Source organism: Rhopalosiphum padi, chromosome 3, assembly GCF_020882245.1.
Source record: "Rhopalosiphum padi isolate XX-2018 chromosome 3, ASM2088224v1, whole genome shotgun sequence".
NCBI classification, from domain to species: domain Eukaryota; kingdom Metazoa; phylum Arthropoda; class Insecta; order Hemiptera; family Aphididae; genus Rhopalosiphum; species Rhopalosiphum padi.
In genome coordinates this window covers 58,356,593-58,369,123 of record NC_083599.1, presented here as the reverse complement: position 1 = coordinate 58,369,123, position 12,531 = coordinate 58,356,593, and the positions used below count along the sequence as shown (strand labels likewise).

At 34.5% G+C, this 12,531-nt stretch overlaps 1 protein-coding gene across 1 annotated transcript in view; it reads left to right on the top strand.

Moving 5' to 3' along the window:
* Positions 1-254: 254 nt before the first annotated feature.
* The window catches only part of LOC132926963 (T-box transcription factor TBX20-like), a 61,787-nt gene continuing 49,510 nt past the window's right edge, over positions 255-12,531 (top strand). Inside the window, exons 1-2 of the mRNA XM_060991392.1 lie at positions 255-1,338; positions 3,544-3,820. Coding sequence (XP_060847375.1) covers positions 1,002-1,338; positions 3,544-3,820 — 614 coding nt within the window. The 5' untranslated portion in view covers positions 255-1,001. The remainder of the gene's footprint in view (positions 1,339-3,543; positions 3,821-12,531) is intronic.

The window sequence follows — 12,531 nt, the reverse complement described above, 5'->3', positions numbered from 1 at the left end:
ACGTGGTGGAGTTTTCGCGCCGCCCATTCACCGCGGTCTCCGGTCCTCGGAGGAGTGGTCCGGGGCGTAACAGAAAAACCCATTGTGCCGACCTGTGGCGGAGTGGGGAACCACACACACACACACAAAAGCACATAGACAATTACACACATACAACTGCGGACACACACACACACACACACACACACACACACACACACAAGCATCGGAGCGCATTTACGAACACGCACAGAGCGTAACGTACGACGCACGCCGCCGCCGCCGCCGACGACGACGATTGCAACTGCGACTGCGACGACGGCGACGGCCGGCTCACTCATACACGAGACCGGTCGCCGGTTCGTCGATTGTCACCCGCGGCGCGTGTGCGTCCGTTTTTATCGTCCGTCGGTCGCACATAACAACACGCGTTTCACAAGATTCCCGGGCCCGCGCACGCACACATCACTACGCTGCAATACTGCAATATTATTATGGTATACCAGCGATTTTTTTAAAATTATAATATTGTATAATAATTTGCCGTGCCAGTAGACGTCCGTGTCGAAAGTCAGTATACGTCTCGTACGTCAATATAATTATATTGATATATTGTCGTTTGTGTGATATTGCGGAAACGATGTCGGAATAATGACTATTATTGTAAACATTGACGAAAACAAAATATCAATAATAATATGATACAGCAATCTGCCATATCATTATAATATACCGACACGGCCGAGCCAACAACATAGTGTTGTCGTTATTTTTCCGCGGACGATAACTCCATTATCGTAGATATCGTCGCGACTTTCGATCGTTGTACACGCGATAAACCCGTTCATCGATATTATACATCGCCGTCGTCGCGGTCGTATTCAAACCGTTCATCGCGCTATCGGTTCGGTTCGGTATTCGCGCGTGCGACTATACCGCAACCGCGGTACAACAGAGACCGGGTGAGAGCAGGCCAAAGGTCCGTTGCAGACGTTGCGTTTCGGCGTCCGGCGCGTAGGTATATGGTGCCGGCGATGGAACAGAACTTTACTCTGCGGCCGTGCGCCACGGACTTTTCGGTGGCCGCCATACTGGCGCGGCGCGACCAGGGCGCAGTGGCCGCGGCCGCCGCCGTAGCAGCGGCCGCCGCGATCGCGGGAAAACAGCCCGCCGCGGCCACCGCTACGGCCGCCGCTGCCGCCGACAAACAGTCGTCGTCGTCCTCGCTGTCCACACCGTCGCCGCCGGACGACGGCGACGACCGGGACCAGCGCCGTCACCACGTGCACCACCATCACAATCACCACCGCCGCCGTCACCATCAGACCGTCGCCGCCGCCGCCACTGACGACGACGAAGGTGAGGATGACACGCGTCAGGCAATAACGATATTATAATATAAAACTAATATAAAATACCGTACAACATGTACTCACGCACAAACGGTGTGTGTGTGTGTCGTCTTGCCGTATAATATATATTTTCATGTCGAATTATTGTACATTATTATTATAACGTGTCCTTGATCCTTGTATACGTACGCCGCGTGTTCGAGGAGATCGACCGTGGGAAAATTCGATTTTCGTTTTTCTTATCGTGTTTGCACACCTGAGTTCCATTCCGGCTATAACAAATAGTTCGACGGTCGATATATTATATACACACACGTTCGACGACTCCGCCAACGCCGATAACACAGTATATAGGTACAATATGATTATAATATTGCCACCGTCCGCTCGTAAACAACAATCGTAGATAAAACGTTTCAATATCGACTCGTGTTAGACATGACACGTTTAAGTGTGTTTTGTTTTGATATCAATTATTCTTTCTCTCTATATATATATATATGTATGTATACGATATACAAATTACACAACTCGCGTAGTTAAAACACAATGTTGTATACCTATATCTACTTCCTATATACAGTACAATAGTCGACTATTGCAGGAATTAAACGATTATTTGTCGTTATGGTGTAAAGTTGACACGACGATGATTTCACTGATCGATTTGTTTACAATGTGTCACGACGATTATAATAATATATATGTATAGGCACCTATTACCTATTTAATCACGGTTATGACGATTTTTATGATATTTGTATAGACTTTAGTCTACTCGTAGATTGCAGTGCATGTATACCTGGCCTGCTCGTACACAATATTATAATTTATAATATTCTCTCGATTCACTTTCATAATCGTTTGTTGTTACTGTCGCCCGTCAATGGTGTAGATAACGCGAAGATTAATATATGACGATCAATAAAAATAGCAAACACCTCGAAAGAGAAAATAGTAATATACATTAATTTGTATACATGTTGTATGGGTTTTATTTAAATTTATACAAACCTCTTCTCACATAACCCACCTACCCATTGTTTGAAACATAAATTAATAATATACAAGCGCGAACCACATGCTATTATAATAATATGTACAGTGTGCATTTCATTATTCTATCTACGTTATTGCATGTATATATAGTAAGTTAACATTTTTGACGAAAACGTGTTGAACAATTTGATAAGAAAAAAAAATAACCAATGGCCAACACGTTCGTTAATGTATAATAAATATAAGTCTCTATAAAACTTATAGTAAGTTATATCTACTGTCAATATCATCTATATTAAGTATAATAATCGTTATTTATTTGTATAAAAATGTTTCATTATAGTAATAATAATAAAAAAAAAATGGGTTTTGAAAAATAAAATCTGTATTTCATTTCGAAATAGCCGATATATTTGCAAGTTACTATTTCTTGGGAGGTTACGTCTACCTTTACACTTATTTCATAAAAGTTTACTATGAGTTATGATTATGAGTATATATTGAGCCATAAAGAACAGCTAGTTGTTGGTTTTGAAGTATCTACTCGGTTTATCAAATTTCGTAAATAACTTTTTGTTCGTTTAATCGATAGAATCAATATATATAATTTATCACGACGTAACAGGATAGGTGATTAATAATTTGGTTAGTTTAAGTATTTCAATTTTCAATGGCGCTTTTGACTAAATTTGAACGTTGATTGAAAAATGATTTTATAATATAACTAATTTTATCAATAAAAAGAATAACCTAGAATCCCAAAATTTTTTCTTCGTTAAATGCTAAAATTCACCCAAAATTTGAAATTGGTAAATTTGGGAATTTTTATTTTAAACCCTAAACTATTTTACTATTCTATGCCGGGTTAGTTATCAATAACAATTAATTGAACATCTGTATACTAACTAATTATTAGTATAATATGTTATAATATTTTCTTGAAATACAATCGGATCCATGTACATTTGGTTTTTTGTTATAGCTACAGTTAAACCGATATTTTTTGCTACACCTATTTTTTGCTACACCTATTTTTTCGTAAATGGTGGCGCTGGAAATGAGCCGGGGGGGGGGGAGGAGTAGAGGTTAGTTGGTTTGGTCCCAGGGCACTTATATAATATAAAATATACGTGTGTATAGAGGCATGCCTAGCCCGTGAAAATGAAAATGTTTTTCTTTTTGTTTGTTTCATTTATCGTGCCGGCTTTTGTAGACGGAAAACCGCTGAGGAAACGGCGTCTCAGCAGCGACACGATGGTCACGATCCGATCGTCCCGCGATTCGCCGGCCGACGAGATAGTAATATCGTCGTCTACGTCCAGCCCGCCGCCGCCGTCGGCCGTGGCGACCACCGCGGTGGCAAATCCGGTGCTGGAGGAACGGTGCAACTCGGAAGAGCTGCAGCACGTCAGCTGCCGGTTGGAAACCAAAGATCTGTGGGACAAGTTCAACGAGCTCGGCACCGAGATGATCATCACGAAGACGGGCAGGTCAGTAAACAACATTTACGTAATTGCAGTTATCATATTATAATAATATAACATCGGAGAGTTGAACACATTATTAGTTCTACTATATATAAATACTGCTATATTACCCGACTGCATAATATATACAGAACGTTACCTATAAACGTTTAGCGTATAACTTTGCATTGATAATAATAATTTATTATTAGTCTACCTATGAAACACTAATGAGTCAAATCAAACGTAAAGGGCGTATGTATGTATGTAGTATGACGCGAATACATTTTACGTGTAAAAACATGGCCTCAACGCTTGCATCAAACAAAAACTACTAATTAGGTATGCAATCTATCCAAATATACTCATCCTAGCGGTTTCACCAGTTCCTGTGGTTTCGTTTACAAAACTTTAAGACGTTCAAATGTATTTAAATAAATTTCATTTGAATTTGTCGGAACATATTATTTACTTTTTATCGACATTAATATAGTATAACGATTGAATACAATTTTAAAGTCCTATTCTCGTAATATACACTACGTCAACGTTTTATAATAATATATCTAGCAAACATTTTCATTTTTCCATTTTTTAAATTTCATTTTTATATAATGAATTTAAATGTATATATTTCATTTTGTACGTTTTCGTTTCGAGTGGGAAAATATGAAGTAAACATTATAATAATACGTCCGACGAGTACTAACATCATTAAATATTTCTATAGATGGAATTAAATTATCCTAAACGTTTTACCACACAAGTCGAACGCTAATGACACTTTAATTTGACAACACGAGTTGGATTTACATTTGATTTTCAACGGTACTTATAATGAAATTATTGAAGCGTTTAAAAATGTAAAACCATTTTATACACCTACCTATACATTTTAACACTCCACCTTAATAAAGTCAAATATAAAAAATTAATATTTTTATTATTTGAATATTATAATGTGAAAAACTAAAGTTAATAAATAATAATATTATACTCAAACCATAATTGCACAAAAGTTATTCATTTAAAAATATTTAGGTATACTTTTTAATACGATTTCGTTACATCTCGCATACTTGTCAAAAGTGTATTACCTATAATATTCACTACCTAAATTATAATTATATTTAATAGGCAATATAATATATATTTATTTAATAATTATTTTAGCTGATCTATAGTGATATACAGATTTACAGTATTTAATTTTCATAAAAGTTGTAAAAATTATATTTTGTCACGCTGTCAAACATTCGTGTTTTTAGGTGCAATTAAGATTATTTTTTATTTCTTTAACTTCAAATAATATATTTTGTTTGAATAAAAAAATACCTATATTTGATTATAAAACATAATAAAATGTCGATTTCCTGTAGTAAATATTAAAAGTTTTAAATGAAATATCAATAATCATAATTAAATAATGTAAAAGTAAACTGAAAATAGGTGTGCAACTATAGATATTTGATAATATACTAAAATATAAAAGCAATTGTCTATAATCGAACTACATCGAATACGTGTGCAATGCCATCGTTTAACATATTACACGAATTGAATATATTTTAATTTCCATGGCTTATCATCTATTAATTTCATTTTATTTCATATTATACATATTATATTCTTCATACCTCGAATCAATTATTATATCGAGACGGAATAAAAATTAACCTCATAATCAGCTATCGGAGACAGTTCACTAAAATCAATAAAGTCGATAACGTGCGCAATTTTTAACGACCTCTATAGTATATCCGTAAAAATAATTGTTATTTATTTAGTGTTGTACTACGAAAAGATAAAGTAATAATATTTTTTTATAATATCATAGATTGAACATACAATATTGCTTGATAAATTTAATACTTAATTTATGATAATAATATGATGGTAATAAAGTGTTAGCGTAATAATATTTTCGGAAAAATCGTATAAATAAATGTATTATCTATAATTCGAACACGTGATATTATCGCCTCTCCTCAGTATTTATGTTTTAATAAAAATATTAATTTCAACTAACATCGACATTTATATCATTATCTCGCGCTGTGAATTAAAATACTGAAATACATGGTCGTGTGCGCTAAATAAATAAGAACAATTTAGATCCACTATTATTATTTATTACTATTTATTAGGCGTGAAATTAGTTAGATATACCTTTATAAATTGTATTTATATAACAACAAATATACAATTAAAAAAAAAGAAGTAATTACCTAGTATTATAAAAATTGGTCCTATATCCATTTCTTATTAGTTCCGAAATATTTTGGTTTTTAGATCATATCACTGCGCTATACCGTCGAAAACTTTGTTTTCTCGCGAAAGTTTTCCGACATCGTGGTAAATGCACATTTAATTTAAATCATTTAATAATATTGTAACTTATAAATAATAATGATTTTGGTACTCATGCATATTATTATAAATTATATTAAACTGTATCATGTCGTATATAAATATTTAATATATAATCTTTTACTTACCAGCATTCACCGGCTTTCATACATGTTTATACATCGGATCTATGACCTCCGTTTACTGGTATACAATAAGCACACATGATGTATTATAATAACATATTATGTTGGATAAATTTGTTTAGATATAATCCCTGATCAATGGTCAATGGTCAATGGCCAATGGTCATTAAAGAAGTATTTAATTTAATTTTTACATATCCGGTAATTTCGTGATTATATACTATTTGTAAAAAAAAAAAATCTGTTTAATTACAAAACGAAATATTGGGAAATCTAAATAATTAATACAATCAAGTGTCTTGCATATTATGACTATAGAAATAATTTAATTTAATTCTATTTTTCCTATTCTGTTAATTACATTGTATTATCGTTGACGGTAAAATTACATTTTGGCATAATTAATTTATAATTAAATAAACACTATTTACTTTTAGAGTAAAACCATAATTTGATAAATGAAATAAGAAGTTGCAAAAGACCTTAAGTCTGAAGTTAATGTAGTCATTTGTAAAAAAGCAATATTCTTTTCTGACTGATTTAGTTATAAGCGATACATTTTATAAAACGACAGAGGTGATATCTTTATTCTTTCCTTATTTTGATCGTTTCGACTAAATATTGTTAAAGGTGTTGGAGTCCACACGATTTTTGTACAAAACTTACCTTACAGGAAAAATTCTTAAATCTCGAAAATAGTCAGTTTTTATGATTATTTTTTAAGACTTAATTTAGGTTAAATTGGATTTCAATTTTAAAAAATACTTTTTTTTCTGAAATTAAAATAAACGTCATATATACGTCATAGATTTTTGAGTATTTTGAAACATTTTTCTAGTGTTATTAAGGATTTGGAGTCTATTTCGACCTAAACAATATTTCCTTTTTCAAAAAAAAAAAAAAAAAAAATAAGAAAAGAAAAATGATAAAAGTCCGACTATTTAACAAGGCATCGGCAAGATTGTTTTTCCTATAACTTCGTCATTGACTACTGAAAATGTTTGATTTTATTTTTCTGTATGGCCGCCATGCCTCGTTACTAGAAATTGCATGCATTTTGCTCCTTAATAAATATCGGTTCCGACACCCCTAAAACCGTCTAAATTATTTCCATTTTCCACCGATTAAACAGTAACTATATACGTATACGATACGCTCGAGAACATTTTCGTCTAAATCCGGCACGGTTTGCGATGGTTAGGTTAGATATATGGGTTGCGATATTGTTTACACACAGGTTACTGTCCCGCAGTAATCATAGAATCGCTTGGGACCAGGAAGGTAGATTTCCGACGTCGCGCATAAACATATACATCGGAGGTAGTTGCACAATGCATGTGTACACGCGTAGATCTAAATATATCTTACCTATAACATGTTATATTCACGCATAGTGCTTAATTAGGCTCGTCGCCTGTGATGTACAGCGATTATTGTTGCACGCGTTTGATTACACGCTGCAACGACAACGTACCTACGACAACAATAATTGTTCAATTATCATAATACTCTTCCGACGACGTGACGATTAGGAAAACGCATCACGCAATTGCACCGAGAGTGCATTCAACTGATCTGCAACGATTGCACGGGTTATAGGAACTAAGGTATACTGTTATGGCATTATTATATTGTACAGGTAACCGTTACCCAGGCGCAGTATTATGTGGCATGTGCACGCACGCGTGGCAATTGTGCGAGGTTTCGTCGACGGGAAGTCTTTTCTTTTTTTAACATCCCAATCCATTTATAACGTCGGCCGATGCAACTTTACACGAGCACTACGCGGATCCGTAGGTTTCGTATATTGTTCACTGTCCATTTATCAGATTGCAGTTACACCGACTTGACAACAGTTTTTCCCTAAATTCAATGTACTATATTATAGTCAAAGGTCTGAATAGTACATATGCATTGATTATTCAATAAATCAGATTTTCTTAATATTTATAGGTGTATACTGTCTATATGTATATAAATGAATATGTTTAATTTAAACAGTTTTACTTCTCATAATATCTGCAGATAAGTTTCAATAGTACTCATATGATCACGTGAAGTTAGACTTTGGTGTTAGTAAGCTTATACTTACATTTTAACTTCGTATTTTTTAATAAAGGTATATTATAGTTCCAATTCTGAAAGTGAATAATGAATGAATATTACGTTTTATAAGTATGTCGATGCAACGTTACATATAACGTGTGTGTGTGAGAGATAGAGTATTTCGTATGATATCGTTAGTCGTTACACATGAGTATATAAGAGTATATAACATTACAAAATTATATACAAATGGAAAAAAATCTCATCCTTTTATTCATATAAATTCTATGGGTTCGTGAAAATTGTTTTTTCATAGTCTGTGATGTTTTTATCTTGATTTTTGAACTATTCAGATTGACGACGGGATGACAAGAGATGATTACCACGAACACACATTAATTTAATTTTTTTTATTGCTTTGAGAAATATTACACAACGACTTAATATTATTATTATATTATTACACTGTCTATTTTATATTGCTATATACTTTATCCATTTCAACTCTTACAAAGTATATTAGTGTTATTATTATTATTTTTATAGTAGTTTACCACGCGAGCCATAAAATATCAAATATCATTATCTATCTCGGTTCGATTGAATTTCGAAAATTATGCTTTATTAAGTACATTCGATCACACGTTTTTACACGCGAACACGTGGTCAACAAGAGATTATAAATATAGTTATCTGCTTAAAAGATTTTTTCCAACATGTATGTGATATATTTTTTAAATAATGTGTTCGATGGTTTGCAGTATATAAACGTGCACTTGGTGCGTACGTACTGCAGCAGTTTTGTATATTCGATGTACCACGGATACTAATAAATAAGAATTATATAACTGATGCCCCAAACACGAAATTATTCAAATACTGCGATTGTACTTGTACGCTAATCTATCTGCAGCAATCACATATTATTATGTCTACAAAAAAAAAAAAAAAAATGTCAATTATTTTATAATTACTAAAATCATAGTTAATATAATTTTTCTTAAAACAAATCTAATTAATCGTACGATATGTACCTACTCACTGATATGTTCTATAAAAGTTTCAACTTTTTTTTTTAAATCGCCAAACGAATTCTTATTGTTTATTGTGGTGTAACAATGTAATAAATTTGGTGCTATCCCATTTACATGTTTAGGTTTTTATACGTATATTTAATCGAAATCAATTAATCGAGCTTATCGCAGTGTTCGTTAAAATTTGAAATACCGTTTATAATATTTATATTATAATTGCATATTATACAAAACCATAAAATAACAACAATATTAACTAATGTGAGTACCAAAAATAATATTTAAATCACATGATTTAGCTGTTACCACTAATATACAATACGTACTTATTATGTATAGAGTATATGATATAGATAACATTGTTAATAACTGGTTTTCTGTAAAAAGTGATATCTAATAAATTAGTACATTAGCTTTCAACTATAGAAATTATTGCAATACATATTAATTATGATAATACTTTTGCAGGAATAATAACTTTCTGGTTGTAGTCGATTTTTTTCTATATATCCCAAATGTGACCGTGTCCGACAAGTCTTAAATCGAAAAAAATGTGTACTAGCTGGTATATTCGTTTTCGTTTTAGATCGCCAATATTCATAGTATAGTGCTAAGCCGTGTAAACATTTTCAAAAATAGAATTAGCCACTCTATGGGTATATGTAATAATATGTATTCGTCATACGGTTGTTGTAGAATACATTATATATTCACAAACAATTGGGCGTGTCTTGAGGCCAAGGCAGACTGATATGGGGGAACGTGGTACACTATAGGGTAATAGCTAGATATAAACGGCGCGTACGAGGACAAACACACAAACACGCGGCGAGACACCCCGTACGATATTATGCAATATGTCCATAACGTTTTCATTTGGGAAATGAATAAAAACGTCGCGACATATTGAACGCGAACATAATAATATAACGGTATACGTACCTATATATATATATATATACGCGCGCAATATACGATATTTGAATAACGACCGTGGCGCCGCAAAAGGGTTCGCCCTATACTGATGTATACCTACACGCATATGTACACTATATTATACGGTTTGTATATATAATATACACATATATACATATATGTCACACGTATAATATACGTCCCTCTGCTATATGTACAGCCCCGTAATACTATTCGCCACGTATGTGTGTGTGTGTGTGTGCCGTTTATTTAAATAGCCAGCTACGACTATTTACTTTTTTTTTTTTTTTAGCTTTTCCACCCTTTACCACCTCATCCCCTCACCCCCTCCGGGACTACAGTAGGTATAGTCCTACATGTGCGCTATATTTGCGTGCGACCCCCCTCGCCCGTAATACAAACACAATGCGTGCACGCGCGTTATTTTACATATCATTTGTATATACATAATATAGCATCATATATTGAAATATGTATATGTGTGAGTGTGTGTGTGCATAACGGCACGTCTCCCTCGACCGCAATGTCGTCGTCGTCAAACATTTACTCAAGTAGTGTATTCGGCGGAGACGAGGACGACGACTGTTCGTAAGCGCACACACGCCGCCGCTCGTCCGGCACGCAGGGGATATATATATAATAATGCCGTTTTGCATTGACATCACGTGAACGCTATTCCTCCCGCAGCCCGTTTCGTCTCACCAAGTATATATATATAAATATCGTACTCGATATTATATATATTTTTCTCTCCCTTTGTAGTACTCACGCACACGCGGGTATATATGCGCATCACATCCTCGTCGTCTTCCGTCGTCCCCTCGTCTACTTCCGCCGTTCAACGCCATAGCACCATAATATTATGTGTATATATATATATACACACACACACCGACAAACTTGGCTTAATATACACGTATACGGGGATACGTGCGTGTGAGTATAACGGCCCACCATCGCCCCGCAGGTTAATAATTCAGAGACGAAAAGGAATTACAGGGTAGTAGCGGTTGCGGTGGTGGTGTGGTGGTGAAAAGACCGTTCGAGTGCGAGAGCCAGTTTGCAGCCTTCGCGAAAGAGGACCTAGTTGCGGGGATGATGGGTGAATGAGGGGATAATATATATATATATATAGGGTCATATCCATCAGGAGAGAACCGCAGCAAAAACCAGGTCCGTTGCTAAGTAACCGAAAACCCTCCGCCGCGGGAGCAGACGAGCAGCAGCAGCAGCAGCAGTAGCAGTGTATATACATTTATTGCCCTCGGGCAAGTGGTGGTAGGGGGTTGGGGTGAGTGAAAAGAAAGAAAAATGGCTGTGGGCCGGGAAGGTGAGGTATTATATGGAATCGGACGAAGAGGGGTGGTATTGGGGTGGGGCAGTCGAAGTTTTTCTTTTTCCACTTTATTGTGCCTCGGGGGTAATTTGAATATTACCACAATAACTCACGTCGCGCGCTGTAAAGCTCTCCGCTTCGGGCTGTGCAGCAGGTGCGGGTGGGTATCGGCTTATGTATATTATATGCGTATGTATATAATATATACATAGCACAGAAGACGGAATTTTAAACATTTTACGCTCTCGTGGGCGTGTGGGCGTTCGTAAGGTTTTCGATAGAGAAAAAAAAACCAAGTGTACGGGTCGTGTCACGGAAGAAGGGACAGCTTTGGCGAGGTTACGAAATACCGATACTTTTTATCGGTTAAGGAGAGTTATAGCTTATAGGTAATATAAGTAAAATATTAAATGTATAAAATAATAGGTACAATTTGCAAACATTTTAAATATTTTTTTTACTAAAGATAATATGTATAATACAGAAATATGGTAATATTTAGTGGTGAGGGACTAATAACTTAAAATGTTAAAAATACGATAAAAATTAAAACTTTCCTCAAAAAAATATTGTTACCTATTACCAATTCAGTATAATGTAATCCCTCATAAGATGTTTTCAGTCATTTAAATATACAAAAAAAAACCGTTCGTTTAGTTCTATTTTATAACGTATACACTTCATATTGTTATTTGCCTATCTCCTTCGTTTAGGATTGTTTTTTTTCGCGGTGTACACGATGATTTATTTTGTTTAAACCTAATGTACAGCAGAAGCTCTTTACTTGAATTTATATATATTTTTTATCACCTTTCAAAACAATAAGCAGATAGTGGAAATATAAGATATTTTTTTCGTTAAAATATTTGCCATTTTTACGACATACGA